The following is an 18,318-nucleotide window of genomic DNA, read 5'->3' as shown; positions in this document are numbered from 1 at the left end:
ACAAAGAGGGCTGGAAACAGAGGATTTAGATACTTTAAAAGGGTATTCTAAATTTAACTCACATGATTTTTCTTTCTGGTCTTTTCCCCCTTTCTCCATCAGACAGAATCTGTAGATTAGTAAAGGAGAATAAGAGGAAAAGTCCTGAAAATTCTATTAGTAATTTAGTCTGCCGCCTTCAGTCTAGTCTTTATGATAGGAGAGCTCCGGTTCCTGGAAAATTCCCTAAAGCAGGCTTATAGAGTAGAAACCAGCAGAGAGGCGAGGGGAGCCAGAAGGCTTGTTTCTGGGGCTTCCCACAGTGAAATCTAGAAACCATAATTTCTTATACACTTTTGCCCTGTGCATGCTTACAGAAATAAAACTTAGATTGTTTAAGAACATCTGAAGGCATTTCCTATTTAAGAAATATAAAGTCTGATGTCTATTATTAAATTATTTTCCAATCTACTACTAAACATCCTCTATAATTTCACAGTAAAAAGCATTAAGTACTTTCTTCAAATAAATTTTATATTAAAATAGTTTCTCTAACTGAACTAGAAGAAAAGCTATTACCTGAATAGTTCTGAAAAGTCCTACCTTTTCTTTGCAGCTGGAAAGCATGCTAATAATGCTAAGACAAACTGACTGGACTGAGAGCGCTGGGGACCAGTCTTCTGTTAGAATGGATAAACAGATATGACCATTGCTATAAACATGAGGATGAACAGGAATATTTTCACCAGTAAACATGACCTAAGAAAGAACAAAAACCATTAATTTTATCTGTATTACCAAAAAATAAAATATTCTCCATATAAGTTAATATTTTAAAAACCAAATTGAAAACAAACAAAATCAATGCCAGGAACAAGATAAACAACTGCTTATATTTTATTCTTATTAATTGAATAAGTAATGGTTTTACTAATATGAATAACCATGTAGTAGGAAAAAAACCTTCAGATTATCTAGTTTATATTTCAGCTATTTTTCACAAATTACTTTTAAATTTTCTAAATTACCAAGCAATTTTAGACTAGTGAAAGACAACTGTATGTACAAGAACGGTTTTTCAAATTCTACTCATTGTTCTCCACATACAGAAATCAAATACACTAAAATTCCAAATCCTAGTGTTCAATTTTAGGACAATATAAATTACATGTAATAGGAACACTCCTCCTACTGACGACAATGCTATTATCTAAGGTGCCATATACATAAAAGGAAATGACTGCTATATATTCTACCTCATCTAAACTCAAACTTCAGTATGATGAACAATTTCAAATTACTACTTATTAAGGAGTAAAGACCTATGTGCTTGGATGAAAAAGCAAAGGTTGAATGAGTCTCCCAATTATTTGCTCTTTTTCTCTGCTTTTTCTTTGACTCAATTCTTCTACCAGTTTTCTCCTTTATCCATCTTCCCTTAGCACTGTTTTGAAAGACAATAAATCTATTATTTCCTTCCTTAGCCCTAATACATTCAGAATATCAATAGTGCTGCTTCTGAAACATATCTGTCTGAGCATCTGAATAGGCAGGAGAGTAAATTCATATATTCCAAGGAATCTGTAAGCACAGGCCAAACTAGATCAAAGTAGAAGTCTCATATTTAACAAAGCTTGGATATGTTAGTTCATAATAAACCACTTTGATATAAAATTAACCATCAATCCTCTAAGTGAATTTTATACTGCAGTATGATGCACCATTTTTACTGTTGCAGCAATTCTTAGCAGTAACTCTTATTTCTTGATCTGCCCCCTCACCCCTTTTAAAAGTTTCTGGCTGTGCCTCGTGTCATTCAGGATCTTGGTTTCCTGACCAGAGATGGAACCCAGGCGCCCTGCAGTGCAAACATGGAGTCCTAACCACTGAACTGCCAGCAAAGTCCCCCATCTGGCTCTTAGGGGGAAAAAAAAAATCATCTGGAGATCTGGCTAAAAATACAAATTCAAGAGCCCCACTTTGACAGATTTTGATTCACTAGGTATGATGGTATTTTTATAAAACTCAAGTGGTAAAGAACCTGCCTGCCAATGCAGAAACCATAAGAGACATGGGTTTGATCCCTGGGTTGGGAAGATCCGCTGGAGAAGAGAATGGCTACCCATCCCTGTATTGTTGCCTGCAGAATCCCATGGACACAGGAGCCTGGCAGGCTACAGTCCATGGGATCGCAAAGAGGTGGGACATGACTGAAGTGTCTTAGCACATCAAACATAAACTAGTAGTTCCCAAACCAGACTTAACAGTAAGTGTATCTCAGCCCCACAAATTGCCTCATACTTGAATACAGCAAAATCTTCATAAGGAAAAAACCCTACCTTAAGTGATAAAAAACTGATGAAATATACTGCTCTAGGTATATCCCCCCCTTTTTTCCTTTATAAAGCAGAAGAGAGCCAGTAAAAAAAGTGTAGCCACAATAAGGTATGCTATATTTTAATACAGGATATATTACAGTAAACTACCATAAGTTACGTTTTGCTTTTAAATATCTACCTATAAATCTGATTTTAGTACAATTTTACAAACACTTACATTTAACAAAGCACGCTTTCATATGAGTAGGTGTCTTCTACTATTTTTTTTCTACTGCTAACATATGGGACCCATTTCTTCAGTTGAAGCTAATATAAGATTCCAACAACACAAGCAAGACTCTACACATGGATATCACCAGACGGTCAATACCAAAATCAGACTGATTATATTCTTTGCAGCCAAAGAAGGAGACACTCTATACAGTCAGCAAAAACAAGACTGGGAGCTGACTGCGGCTCAGATCATGACCTCCTTATTGCCAAATTCAGACTTAAATTGAAGAAAGTAGAGAAAACCACTAGACCATTCAAGTATGACCTAAATCAAATCCCTTATGATTATACAGTGGAAGAATAGATTCAAGGGATTAGATCTGATAGACAGAGTGCCTGAAGAACTACGGATGAGGTTCATGACAATGTACAGGAGGCAGTGATCAAGACCATCCCCAAGAAAAAGAAATGCAAAAAGGCAAAATGGTTGTCTGAGGAGGGCTTACAAACAGCTAAGAAAAGAGAAGCGAAAGGCAAACGAGAAAAGGAAAGATATACCATGTGAATGCAGAATTCCAAAGAATAGCAAGGAGAGATAAGAAAGCCTTCCTCAGTGATCAATGCAAAGAAATAGAGGAAAACAATAGAATGGGAAAGACTAGAGATCTCTTCAAGAAAATTAGAGATACCAAGGGAATATTTCATGCAAAGCTGAGCACAGTAAAGGACAGAAATGGTATGGACCTAATAGAAGCAGAAGATATTAAGAAGAGATGGCAAGAATACACATTAGAACTATTAAAAAAAAAAGATCTTCATGACCCAGATAACAATGGTGTGATCAGTCACCTAGAGCAAGACATCCTGGAATGCAAAGTCAAGTGGGCCTTAGGAAGCATCACTACAAACAAAGCTAGTTGGAGGTGATGGAACCCCAGTTAAGCTATTTCAAATCTTAAAAGATGATGCTGTGAAAGTGCTGCACTCAATATGCCAGCAAATCTGGAAAACTCAGCAGTGGCCACAGGACTGGAAAAGGTCAGTTTTCATTCCAATCTCAAGGAAAGGCAATGCCAAAGAGTGCTCAAACTACCACACAATTGCACTCATCTCACACGCTAGTAAAGTAATGCTCAAAATTTCCCAAGTCAGGCTTCAACGTATGTGAACTGTGAACTTCCAGATGTGTAGTCTGGATTTAGAAAAGGTAGAGGAACCAGAGATCAAATTGCCAACATTTGCTGGATCATGGAAAAAGCAACAGAGTTCCAGAAAAACATCTATTTCTGCTTTATTGACTATGCCAAAGTTTGACTGTGTGGATCTCAACAAACTGTGGAAAATTCTGAAAGACATGGGAATACCAGACCACCTGACCTGCCTCTTGAGAAACCTGTATGCAGGTCAAGAAGCAACAGTTAGAACTGGACATGGAACAACAGACTGGTTCCAAATTGGGAAAGGAGTACATCAAGGCTGTATATTGTCACACTGCTTATTTAACTTATATGCAGAGTATATCAAGCAAAATGCCAGGCTGGATGAAGCACAAGCTGGAATCAAGATTGCCAGAAAAATATAAATAACCTCAGATATGCAATGATACTACCCTCATGGCAGAAAGCGAAGAAGCATTAAAGAGCCTCTTGATGAAAGTCACAGAGGAGAGTGAAAAAGTTGGCTTAGAACTCAACATTCAGAAAACAAGAAAAGATCATCGCATCTGGTCCCATCACTTCATGGCAAACAGATGGGGAAACAATGTAAACAGTGACAGACTTCATTTTGGGGGCTCCAAAATCACTGCAGATGGTGAGGGCAGCCGTGAAATTAAAAGACGCTTGTTCCTTGGAAGGAAAGTTATGACCAACCTAGACAGCATTAAAAAGTAGAGACATTACTTTGCCAAAAAGGTTCGTCTAGTCAAAGCTGTGGTTTTTCCAGTAGTCATGGATGGATGTGAGAGTTGGACTGTGAAGAAAGCTCAGCACTGAAGAATTGATGGTTTTGAACTGTGGTGTTGGAGAAGACTCTTGAGAGTCCCCTGGACTGCAAGGAGCTCCAACCAGTCCATCCTAAAGGAGATCAGTCCTGGGTGTTCATTGGAAGGACTGATATTGAAGCTGAAACTCCAATATTTTGGCCACGTGATGCAAAGAACTGACTCATTTGAAAAGATCCTGATGCTGGGAAAGATCAAAGGCGTGAGGAGAAGGGGATGAGAGAGGATAAGATGGCTGGATCACTGATGTGATGGACATGAATTTGGGTAGGCTCTGGGGGTTGGTGATGGACAGGGAGGCCTGGCGTGCTGCAGTCCATGGGGTCGCATGCAGTCAGACACAACTGAGTGACTGAACTGAACTGAATATAAGACAGGAAGAGGAATTTTTTCTCAAAGGAATGACTTTATACACTGCATTTTTTTTGTCCTTTAAATTCTGGACATTCACCCTCCATTTCCATGAAGTTGCTGCTGCTAAGTCGCTTCAGTCATGTCCCAACTCTGTGGGACCCCACACATGGCAGCCTACCAGGCTCCTCTGTCCTTGGGATTCTCCAGGCAAGAATACTGGAGTGGGTTGCCATTTCCTCCTCCAATGCATGAAAGGGAAAAGTCAAAGTGAAGTCGCTCAGTCGTGTCCAACTCCTAGCGACCCCATGGACTGCAGCCTACCAGGCTCCTCTGTCCATGGGAGTTTCCAGGCAAGAGTACTGGAGTGGGTTGCCATTGCCTTCTCCAATTTCCATGAAGAGAGCTAAAGTAAACCTGATAATTAAAAGGAAAAGTCTTAAAACAAGAGATTGTCCTGCCCAATTGCAGAAGACCCCCTGAGAGACTTGGGTACAGCTGTGTTTGAAGGACCATTTAACTCAATTATATCTATCAGTAACAATGTGCTCAGTGTCTCAGTCATGTCTGACTCTTTATAACCCTATGGACAGTACCCCACAAGGCTCCTCTGTCCATGGGATTGTCCTGGCAAAATACTGGAGTGGCTTGCCATTTTCTCCTCCAGGGGATCTTCCTGGCCCAGAGATCAAAGCCAAGTCTCCTGAGCAGAATGAAATAAATTAGATCTCAATAAAGATAATGCTATGAAACTGCTGCACTCAATATGCCAACAAATTTGGAAAACTCAGCAGTGGCCACAGGACTGGAAAAGGTCAGGTTGCATTCCAATCTCAAGGAAAGGCAATGCCAAAGATTGCTCAAACTACCGCACAATTGCACTCATCTCACGCTAGTAAAGTGATGCTTAAAATTCTCCAAGCCAGGCTTCAGCAATACGTGAACCGTGAACTTCCTGATGTTCAAGCTGGTTTTAGAAAAGGCAGAGAAAACAGAGATCAAATTGCCAACATCCGCTGGATCATGGAAAAAGCAAGAGAGTTCCAGAAAAACATCTATTTCGGCTTTATTGACTATGCCAAAGCCTTTGACTGCGTGGATCACAATAAACTGTGGAAAATTCTGAAAGACATAGGAATACCAGACCACCTGACTTGCCTCTTGAGAAATCTGTATGCAGATCAGGAAGCAACAGTTAGAATTGGACACGGAACAACAGACTGGTTCCAAATAGGAAAAGGAGTACGTCAAGGCTGTATATTGTCACCCTGCTTATTTAACTTCTATGCAGAGTACATCATGAGAAACGCTGGGCTGGAGGAAGCACAAGCTGGAATCAAGACTGCCAGGAGAAATATCAATAACCTCAGATATGCAGATGACACCACCCTTATGGCAGAAAGTGAAGAGGAACTAAAGAGCCTCTTGATGAAAGTCACAGAGAAGAGTGAAAAAGTTGGCTTAAAACTCAACATTCAGAAAACTAAGATCATCGCATCTGGTCCCATCACTTTATGGCAGACAGCTGGGGAAACAGTGAAAACAGTGGCTGACTTTATTTTTTGGGGCTCCAAAATCACCACAGATGGTGACTGCAGCCATAAAATAAAACGATGCTTACTCCTTGGAAGGAAAGTTATGACCAACCTAGACAGCATATTAAAAAGCAGAGACATTACTTTGCCAAAAAAGGTCCGTCTAGTCAAGGCTATGGTTATTCCAGTGGTCATGTACGGATATGAGAATTGGACTCTAAACAAAGCTTTGCGCCAAAGAATTGATGGTTTTGAACTGTGGTGTTGGAGAAGACTCTTGAGAGTCCCTTGGACTGCAAGGAGATCCAACCAGTCCATCCTAAAGGAGATCAGTCCTGGGTGTTCATTGGAAGGACTGATGTCGAAGCTGAAAGTCCAGTACTTTGGCCACCTGATGCAAAGAGCTGACTCATTTGAAAAGACCCTGGTGCTGGGAAAGATTGAGGGCAGGAGGAGAAGGGGACGACAGAGGATGAGATGGTTGGATGGCATCACTGACTCAATGGACATGGGTTTAGGTGAACTCTGGGAGTTGGTGATGGACAGGGAGGCCCGGTGTGCTGCAGTTCATGGGGTCGCAAAGAGTCGGACATGACTGAGTGACTGAACTGAACTGAATGCTTAAAAAAAAAAAAAAGAAAACGAAAAACACGGGATTTTAAACCTGCTGCATCGAAGATCAGACGAGATCAGGGTGGTATGGCCGGAGACTAAACATGCTGCATTCAGGACAAATGCAGCCAGTCTAAAACTTCCAACAACCCGAAACACGCGAAGTGACGTGTTGCACACGGCACACACGGTACAGGTAACCCCTAGGAGTTTGTCTAAAGAGAGAAAGGCTGAGTTTCCACGCCAGAGGAGAATTCCTGAGATAGAAGAAAAAACATTTTCAACAGTTTATTCACGTAGAAGTCTGGTAAGCTGTCTGAACAGACAGTTTTGATGTAAACTTTGCTGTTCTGGTTCTTTGCACAGGACACAAGCGTAATCACAGGTGAAATTTTTCAAGGCCACACTCTTAACTGTCCTTGTTTATTTAATATGCAGTACAAGCCTGAGGAGGAAATGGACATTTCAAGCTTTTTTAATGCAGCTAAATAGGTTCTGAAAACTTAAGAGTCTTTAAACTTTTCAGAGTTGAAAACCTATTTTTGGGGGGCCAAGGGAGCTGCAAATAGCTGATAAACTATCTAACACAGATGTGACAAGAAAATTGAATACAATGAATTTGAAACCAAAGGGAATAAAGGGTTTTGCTAATTTGTTTTTTTAAACAATTTTTTCAGATTCAAAGTAGTCATTCAGATTAAACAACTGCACATATTCCCCATTACGTAAATCAAACTGAATAAAATGGAATTACAGACTTTCAAGAACAAGCTGTTTAATGGAAAAAAATTTAGAAAAGGATCTTAGATCTAATGTATGTGAACCACATCTGAAATTCTGAGTCTGCATAAGAAGCAGCTCTCAAGTGTCTCTAAATTTCCAAATACCCAACTATCTGTGTGGCTCAAATTCAAAAGCAGATGAGAGCTGAGAAAGAACTATGCTTTTGGAGGTAAGAACGCATTTCCCACATACAACCTAAAATTTTAAGCAAATCAACCTCTGGGTAACCTTTGGGTACTAAATGTATTATTTGTTCATAAAACTAATAAGATCTAAACTGAATGCTACCGAAAGTGATAATATAAAGGGTGGATATTAGCTAACTGTTTCTAATATGAAATTCATGTTACTTGTTATACCTGAGGACTTTAAACATCAAGCTCAATACTCACTGACCTCACAGTACTAAGATCTTACACAACACAGGCATACTAATGTGTTCAGACTAATGCTCCACAAGTGATTAGAAAGTCAGACACTGAATATGGTATGTCAAGATAGGTCAAAATACAATATACATAGAATGAGCAATACAAAACAGGCTATAATTATAAAAGCCAATCTACAACATGGACACCAAGGTTTCTATAGGGACAATAAGAGGGAATGTGTTCTCTGATTAAAATTGCAAGTAGATGAGAATACTTAAAGGGCAACTATAAAAACTGAACATACAAGTAGACAGTTTCATAAACTAAAATAATCTAATTATGAATAATATATATGACATAGATAGTCCAGCATATATGATAAATATTTGACAAAAGTGGTTGGGGACAAGAATTTTAAAATAGTTTTCAATTCAATTCTCCCCTTTTTAGTCATCTCATATGGATCAGTGGAATGAATATTAATAGTTTTCACAAAGCAGTGTGAGAATCAGACCACAAAAAGATGAAGACACTATTTGCTACAATGTTTCTAAAGCTTTACAATCAAGGCAAGTATATTTTTTAGCACCTTTAAAATAGGTCCAAAATATGGCCACTTTCACAACCTCCATGGTTACCCTTCTGGTCCAAATCACCATCACCTCTCACCTGGGTCAATGTCATCGCTTATCTGTCCTCCCTAAAACCGTGTGCTTCCACATCTCATCAAATAAAATTTTCAGTGAATGGGGAATTTCACAACCACTTGTCCAGAGCAATGGACCTCAGGAAAGTTTTGCTATCAGAAAAATCTTCAAATCTATATGTACATTAAGCTCTGAGTACTGGACCCTTTATAATTATTTTATAACCATATAGATAATATGATTAAAATAACTTTAAAATCATTTAAAAGTATTACTGGACTTCCAGTGCTCTGTCATTTTCTCAATCATGGGTAACAGAACATATAACTTCTATGACATGGGAGGGACCATAAAATTAACTGATGTTAAAAGGGGATCTTCGTATTTCAAAGGACTGGAACAACTGCCCTAGGGTTTCCACATCATTCTACATGTAGTCTTTAATTTTCCGAAATAACATTACTTAATGAATTTTTTGTTGCTGATTAGTTGCTAAGTCGTGTCCAACTGCTTTGCCACCCCATGGACTGTAGCCCACTAGGCTCTTCTGTCCATGAGATTTCCCAGGCAAGAATATTGGAGTAGGTTGCCATTTCCTTTCCCAAGGAACCTTCCCAACCCAGGGATTGAACCTGCATCTCCTACATTTAGCAGGTAGATTCTTTACCACTGAGCCAATTAATGAATAAGCAGATATTTTCCATGTTGGTATTCACATCTAATCAGCAGAATGGGAGAAAAGTAAATTGGGTTTGATTCTTGATTGTTCTAATAACTAGCTTTTAAACCATAAACAAGACAATTCACTTCTACAGGCTTCAATTCCCTCACATTAAAGGAGGATGAATCTATTTCCTCTATTTCATTGAGCTGTTTCAAGATAAAATCAGAATGAAAGTTACATTAATAAAGTATGATGCAAATACTACAATACAATAGAAGGCATGGAGGTTAATGTGTGGCTGAAATGCTTCAGTTCAGACTTGACCATAAAGAGACTGGACTGTTAAGCTTGACTCCACAGGAAGTAAGAACCATCACAGGATTTACTGAGAAGGGTGAGGATGGTGGTGGTGGATGTATGTGGGAAAACCAATGAGGTAATGGCACCTTTAAAGAAACCCAACAGCAATGTGAGAGGATCTCTAGGAGTGGGAAGAATTAAAGGCTACTCTGTAATAGTCCAAATGAAAACTATAAACTTGGACCACACAGCACTGATGATAACTTAAGAAAAGTGATCAGACTGCCTTACGTCTGTGAAAGGATCTGAAAAACCACACTTAAGAATGAGGGAAAGTAAAGAAATTTAACACAAGAAGATGGGTGAACAGAAACCAAAGAGAGAATTCTCTTATTTTGTTATTAGGAAAAAAACTGAGTTTATTAGCTGTGTTAAATTTGGGATGTCAGGAGGTGTTCAAGTAGAGCTGCCCAACAAGGGCATGAAATTAAACCTCAAAAGGAAGAGAATGTAAACAGAGCTGGAAATCTGCGAGTTAGTGGCTTAAGATGGTTAAAGACATTAAAGTGTGAGAAGAATAAAGAAGCTGCTGCTAAGTTGCGTCAGTCGTGTCCGACTCTGTGCGACCCCATAGACGGCAGCCCACCAGGCTCCCCCGTCCCTGGGATTCTCCAGGCAAGACCACTGGAGTGGGTTGCCATTTCCTTCTCCAATGCATGCAAGTGAAAAGTGAAAGTGAAGTCGCTCAGTCGTGTCCGACTCCTAGCGACCCCATGGACTGCAGCCTACCAGGCTCCTCCGTCCATAGGATTTTCCAGGCAAGAGTACTGGAGTGGGGTGCCATTGCCTTCTCCGATAAAGAAGCTAGAGGACACCAAAATCAGACCAGTAAGCAGGAGTGAAATCAGGGAAGAGGATAACGAATACAATCTGATAGGATTTATGACGAAGGCTCTCACAAAAATATTAAAGATGAAATTCAAATGATGCTTAAGTTTGACATTTGATTTAGAATGAAGAACACAGTTTTAGAGAATACCTTAGACCTAGTTTCATGGTTAGAGAATTTTTTTTTTTTTTTTTTTTTAAGATTTGTGAGTTTCCACAGTTAACCTTCTCCAGTATTCCCTAAGGCAAAGTTTCTGATTCCATGATTCATATTCTTCCTTCACAGGCCTTCAAGGGATTTAGCTGAAGTGAGGTAGAGGAACAGGTTGAGAACAGTGGATACCTCACTGCCTTCAAGCAAAAACAGTTAAGATGATGCTGATAAGCCAAAGGCAACAACAGAAAGTGAAGATTATTTTCTGAAGAGAAGGAATACATTTGGTTTCTGATTACAGTTGATGTGTGGTTATTACAGAAACCCAGAGATCACGACAAGACACATTTCTTCACTTTTTTTTAGAAAAACATAAAAATGAGCCCCCAACATCTTACTTTTCTGCTCACATAGAAACTTCAGAACTCAAGGAATCAGTTTCCATTTAATACTATGCCTTGAAACAATTATCTTTTTAACTACAGCACAATACAAAAGTTGACTTCCATCTATACTCCCACATGGCTAAAAGAAGATTAAGCTATTTGTGTCACTACTTAAAGTAGTGACATTTTCTTTTCTTGGGCTCCAAAATCACTGTGGACGGTGATAGCAGCCACAAAATTAAAAGACGCTTGCTCCTTGGAAGAAAAGTTTAGCGTGTTAAAAAGCAGAGACATCACTTTGCCGTCAAAAGTCCATTTAGTCAAAGCTACGGTCTTTCCAGTAGTCATGTACAGATATGAGAGTTGGATCATAAAGAAGGCTGAGCGCCGAAGAACTGATGCTTTCAAACTGTGGTGCCAGAGAAGACTCTTCAGAGTCCTTGGACACAAGGACATCAAATCAGTCAATCCTCAAGGAAATCAACCCTGAATATTCATTGGAAGGACTGATGGTGAAGTTGAAACTCCAGTACTTTGGCCACATTGGAAAAGACCCTGATGCTGCGAAAGATTGAGGGCAGGAGGAGAAGGGGGTGAGGAGAGAGAAGATAGTTTGATGGCATCATTGACTCAATGGAGATGAGCTTGAGCAAACTCTGGGAGATAGGGAAGGACAGGGAAGCCTGGCATGCTGCAGTTCATGGGGTTGCAAAAAGTAGGACAAGACCTAGCAAGTGAACAACAACTTAAAAGTAGCAATAAAATATGAATTTCCTCAAAAATAGCATATTTTAGCACTTAACACGGAGAAGGCAATGGCACCCCACTCCAGTACTCTTGCCTGGAAAATCCCATGGACGGAGGAGCCTGGTAGGCTGCAGTCCATGGGGTCACTAAGAGTCGGACACGACTTCACTTTCACTTTTCACTTTCATGCACTGGAGAAGGAAATGGCAACCCACTCCAGTGTTCTTGCCTGGAGAATCCCAGGGATGGAGGAGCCTGGTGGGCTGCCATCTATGGGGTTGCACAGTCGGACACGACTGAAGCGACTTAGCAGCAGCAGCAGCACCTAACACATTGAATTTCAGGTAATTTGGGAAATTTCATGATCTACAACACCTGATCACCTAGCAGTGCTACACAGAATTAGTCACTGTCTTATCATTTAGCTACAAGTAACTCATTATCCATCTTACCAACCCAGAAAGCTGGAATTCATCCTAAATTCTCTAACCTCCAAGGATTAATCATTTACCACAGTTAAACAGCTCTCAAAAATTTTTATCTACCACCACTACCCTTTGTCCAAGTTTTCAGACATTAACTAAACTGACAGTGCTTCACACTAAAATGATCAAATTTGGGGCTGATATCTAGATATTTAATATCTTAATATTTTGCCCTTGCAGTATTGAAAGGCTACAAGAGACAGCACGGCAATGAGAAATCAAAGAAGTGCTCCTTTCAAAACAGCACTTGCCTCTTAATGATGTCATTCTATCAATATCATCATCTTATCTAGAAAGACATGGCTCCAGCTACTCCAAAATGCGAAGTTCTCGCAAAACCTGTGGGCCTAGGGGTTAGATTTATGCCCTTTGGTCTACTTAACATGAATGGATCAGAAATAGTCTTAAGTTTTTAGAAGTACAAAAGCAGCAAAGCCTAATCTCAATACAGTAAATCTCAATACAGTAAATTGTCCATATGACCTCGATTATATTACAAATAAGATAAAGAAACAAATCTACTTAATATAATTGTAATGATTATAAGTTTTTACTTAGTCAAAAATCACGAATTTGGCATTTGTCTATAATCTAAAAATACAATAAAAATTTAAAAAGCAAAACAGTTACCTGAGGAGAGTCAAAAGGATATCGACTACTAAACTTAAATAGAAGTTGAAATTTTTCCCCTTCATATAAGGTACCTGGTGCACCTTCCATGTCTACAATCCACCTAGAATAGAAAAAAAAAATTTAACTTCAGTTATAAAGGACTGGGGTGAGGAGGAAAAAGAACACCAGATACGCATCTATGCCAGGCAATGGGACAGGAGTCACCCATGTGTAACAACACACTTCATCCTCCCAACAGGAGTAGGTAGTAACACTCCTGGCCCTATTCCCTTCTCTGACACTCCTGGGTTAAAAAACTAGACCAAGGTCAGACAGCTAAAAAGGACAGAGCCAAGTTTTAACTCAGGTCCGGAAAAAAATAAAATAAAACTCAACTTCGGTGTACTGACACCAAAGTCTACACTCTTCTTACTCAATTTATGGTACCTTATTTTTTCAGACCATCTCTACAATTATGGAAAAGATTTTATAGATAAAGTCAAGCTAATCAACTGCTTTCCTGATATCAATTATTTTAGAAGCTATTAGTTTGAGAGAAGTTGATGTCAGCAATGACTACAGCAGCTGTCAGATCAATTTTCTCATGAGTATTCCAGAGACAGCTAACCAGGAAAAAGGAAGCTAAGCTGCCATCAGTCCACTTACTCTGATGGCTACTCAAGGCTCTAAAAGGCCTTTCCTTTGTCTCTCATTATGTTTCAACCGTTTAATAAAACCCAGAATAAATTTAGAAAGATGGTAATGATAACCCTGTATGCAAGACAGCAAAAGAGACACAGATGTATAGAACAGTCTTTTGGACTCTGTGGGAGAAGGAGAGGGTGGGATGATTTGGGAGAATGGCACTGAAACATGTATAATATAAGAAACGAATCGCCAGTCCAGGTTCGATGCAGGATACAGGGTGCTTGGGGCTGGTGCACTGGAACAACCCAGAGGGATGGTACAGGGAGGGAGGTGGGAGCACGTGTACACCCGTGGCGGTTCCATGTTGATGTATGGCAAAACCAATACAATATTGTAAAGTAATTAGCCTCCAATTAAAATAAATAAATTTAAAAAAACCCCAGAATAGATTTCTATGGCATCTATATAAGCTTACTTTATTTTCATATATAATAATCATGAATATAAATCTGTTTATAATAATATACTGCACACTATCTCCAATTATTTTAAAAAAAGAGGAACACAGTTTATTACAACATACATGACAGGGCAGATTTTAGAAGTAAAAATCTGAGTTTCTAATTACAACCATGCCACTTATACTTACTGTATACCTGGTCAATTCCTTAAATCCTATACTTTTCAGGTATAAAAATTTATTATATTAAATACAGGGAAGCAAAAAGAAGGTTGAGGATACACTGCTGGGCTACTATTGAGCACCTCACATATTATGGACTTCAGTTCAGTTGCTCAGTCGTGTCCGACTCTTTGCGACCCCATGAATCACAGCACGTCAGGCCTCCCTGTCCATCACCAACTCCAGGAGTTCACTCAAACTCAGAAATATATAAAATAGTAAGTGTGGCTACTCTCTGAAAGTAACCAGGTTGGAACACATAGAGATCCTTAAAAGCATGACTATTCATTCTCAGAAGGCATGCTGAATACTTTACATGATATGTAAAGATAGAAAAGATATGACCACAGACTCAAGAGGCAGTATTTTACAGCAAAATTAGACAGTCCCTTAGTTAGCTGTGTGGCCCTCAGTACGCTCTTCTGTTTTAAGTACTTAAATTCTAAAATAGTTATTATAAAAAATTGTTAAAGTTAATAAAAAAGTCACCTTAAAGTTTTGTTAGAAAGATAAATGATATTGCATATGCAAAAAATTTAGTATATTCCTAACACCAGAACCAGTACATAGTAAATAAAATGCAATGCAAAAACTGCATTAAAAAGACAAAAACAAAAAACCTACTATCTTTAATAAAAACCAGGTAATTCCTCCTAATCAAACTTACAAGCTTTTGCACAGCAAAGGAAACCATTAACAAAATAAGACAACCTATGGGCTGGGAGAAAATATTTGCAAACAATGAGACTGCCAGGCGCTTAACTGCACCACGCCCGTGCCCCCCGCCCCCAGCAAAAAAGCAATGAGACTGACGGGGGTTTAACTTCCTCCCGCAAAAAAAGCAATCAAAAGATACGCAAAGACCTAAATAAACACTTCTTCAAGGAAGACACACAGATGAAAAGGAACATGAAAAGATGCTCCAAATTGCCAATTATTAGAAAAAAGGAAATCAAAATTATAATAAGATGTCACCTCATACAAGCCAGAAGGGCCATCATCAAAAAGTTTACAAATAAGAAATGTTGGGTGTGGAGAAAAGGGAATTCTCTTAAACTATTTCTGGGAATGTAAATCGGTACAGCCACTAAGGAAATAGTATGAAGTTTAGTTTCCTTAAAAAACTAAAAAAAGAACTACCAGATTCAGCAATCTCGCTCCTGGGCAAGTAGCTAGAAAAGATTAAAACTCTAACTCAAAAAAGATAAATGCATCCCAATGTTCATAGCAGCACTATTTACAACATCCAAAACATGGAAGTAACCTCGAAGCCTATCGACAGACCAATGAATAAAGATGATGTGGTATATCATCTATACATACCTCCTACACTGTTGGTGGGAATGTAATTTGGTAAAGCCACTTTGGAAAAAAGCATGGAGGTTCTGCACAAACTAAAAACAGGATTACTATAGGATCCAGCAATCCCACTCTGGGGAATATACCTGGACAAAACCATTATTCAAAAAGATACATGAACCACTAAGTTCACAGCAGCACTGCTCACAACAGCCAAAACACAGAAACAACCTGGATGTCCATCGGCAGCTGAATGGATAAAGATGTGGTCCACGCATGCAACGGAATCCTATTCAGGCATAAATAAAAACAAGATGGTGCCATCTGCAGCAACATGGATACAACCAGAGATTATCATGGGCTTCCCTGGTGGCTCAGATGGTAAAGAACCAGGCCCCAGTGCAGGAGACCCAGGTTCGATACCTGGGTTGGGACAATCCCCTGGAGAAGGGAATGGCAACCCACTCCAGTATTCTTGCCTGGAGAACTCCATGGACAGAGGAGCCTGAGAGACCACAGTTCATGGAATCGCAAAGAGTCAGATGAGTGACTGAGTGACTAACACTTTCACTTTCATACTAAGTGAAGTAAGTCAGAAAGACAGATACCACATGGTATCACTTATATGTGGAATCTAAAATACGGCACAAGTGAACTTATCTATGAAACAGAAACAGACTCATAGATAAAGAGCACAGACATGGTGGGGGAGGGAGAGAGGGACTGGGAATCTGGGGTTGGCAGATGCAAACTGTTACATTCAGAATGGATAAGCAACAGGGTCCTAAAGTACAGTACAGGGAACTATACTCAATATCTGTGATAAATCAGAATGGAAAATAATATTAAAAAATGATATATATATGTGTGTAACTGATTCATTGTGCTGTACGGCAGAGATTGGCACAATATTATAAATCAACTATACTTCAATCAAAAAAAAAATCAAAAAATAAAGATGTGGTACATGTATACAATGGAATATTATTCAGCCACAAAAAGGAATGAAATATTGCCATTTGTAGCAATATGGATGGACCTAAAGACCTAAAGATTATCATACTAAGTGAAGTCAGACAGAAAAAGACAAATATATGAAGGGAAAATTAGCTTTGCTGGATATATTAAGATAGGATATATACCAATACAGCCTCTCTCAAGAGTTTTCAAAGGCAATTATGACTATATAAAATTTTTGCCTTACATGATGACTATGGACTGTTAACTCAAGGGGTGCCATTTCATTGAGAGACCACAACAGATCCAAGTCGATCTTTTAGTATCTCTGTTCCTTCCTTAGGAGAGCATAGAGGTCAAAGGATAGCATATTAGGTCAGAGAACATGATTCTAATATTTTTTAAGGTCTTAATACATGCTACCAAACTGTCTTCCATAAAGCATAATGGGCTTACTTCATCTTCCTTAGCCATATCCCCCATTTCATATGATCCCACTTCAACAATTTTTTTTTCTTTTTGGCCACATTGCGCAGCCTACGGGATCTTAAGTTCCCAGTCCAGGGACTGAAACTGGGCCCTAGCAGTTGAGAGTTGTAAAGTCTTAACCACCAGACAGCCAAGGAATTCCCTCCATAGTTTTTTCAAACTAGGTTAGAAGTTATATCAAAACATTGCTCTTTCGCCTATCTCTGATTCCTCTAATATCTATCTTTTGTTTCAGCTTCTGCCCTGCCCTGATTAAAGAAACTAAAGAACTCAACAGAAAAAGTATATTATTTTAAAATTAGTGTTTATTTCCTGTTAATTACATGCATCTCTTTTAACTAGATTAATATTTGGTTTGCAATTCACTTCATTCAAAAGATCCTTTCTTAATAATACTGTTCTTAAAGCTTAACTCCTGTCTTAATCACTGACTCCAAATGTCATGGTCAAAGGTAACCAAAAATTGTTTCTTCTGAAAATAAGTATGTCCCTGTTGTGTGAGTTTTGGTTATTCCTGCTCTCTGGTCTCTGTATCACTAAATATTTGAATTGTTCAATTTGTTCTACAAGTTGGTTTACAGGAAATTTTTATCTTGTTGGCTTATACCCCTTTTCATTTTAGGGTTTTTTCCTTTCTTTTTTAAGGACAGAGTCAATTACTTAAAAATCTCCCATTTTACTACATTTACCTTTTTCCAATGGAACTGTTAAATCAAAGGAGTGGTAAGGACAGACCAAATAGTCAGTTGTGAAATCTTAGGATGATACTTTCAAAAACATTTCAAACTAATTCAAATGCTCATTTTCAAGAGGGGGAATGCTCTCTTTTTAAAATGCTCATTGTAAAGGAACCTGTATCTCTCTACTATTCTTGGCACATATCTGGGAAGAAACTTCTGCTCCACTCCCAAGGAAGGAGCTGAATCAGAGGATACTTCTGTGTCCTTCTCCTACCCTTCACATTTCATCCTCATGCAAGTCTCTAATTTATCAAATGAGAATGCTGAGGGTGTGACATTCTCTTAGCTAACGCTGCTATAAAGAAAGCAACCATGCTGTATGTTCAGGGGACAAGGACAGAGGTGCGCCTCTTGACAGTTTATTCACTTCAGTTCAGTTCAATCGCTCCGTTGTGTCCAACTCCTCATGACCCCATGAACCATAGCACACCAGGC

At 38.9% G+C, this 18,318-nt stretch overlaps 1 protein-coding gene across 16 annotated transcripts in view; it reads right to left on the bottom strand.

Moving 5' to 3' along the window:
• UBE2W (ubiquitin conjugating enzyme E2 W) overlaps positions 1–18,318 on the bottom strand; it is a 91,494-nt gene that overhangs the window by 41,851 nt on the left and 31,325 nt on the right. For 7 of the 16 annotated variants that reach the window (XR_015140728.1, XM_086336469.1, XM_086336478.1 and 4 more), the window contains exons 3-4: positions 13,087–13,189; positions 583–738 (exon numbers count right to left, since the gene is read on the bottom strand). The exons of 2 other annotated variants lie outside the window; for them this stretch is intronic. Coding sequence is in view for 13 of the 14 variants with exons in the window: in XM_086336469.1 (XP_086192595.1) it covers positions 583–738; positions 13,087–13,189 (259 nt within the window). In the remaining variant the exon portion in view is untranslated. Of the gene's footprint in view, positions 1–62; positions 110–582; positions 739–13,086; positions 13,190–18,318 lie in introns of all 16 variants that reach the window. 7 more of the 16 variants (XM_086336465.1, XM_086336464.1, XM_086336466.1 and 4 more) reach the window with 3 other exon arrangements.

Source organism: Bos grunniens, chromosome 14 (genome assembly GCF_055505025.1).
Source record: "Bos grunniens cultivar Pamir isolate PY7600 chromosome 14, Bosgru_T2T1.0, whole genome shotgun sequence".
Taxonomy (NCBI): Eukaryota; Metazoa; Chordata; class Mammalia; order Artiodactyla; family Bovidae; genus Bos; species Bos grunniens.
The sequence above is the reverse complement of the archived record's forward strand: the minus strand, read 5'-3'. Positions and strand labels throughout refer to the sequence as shown.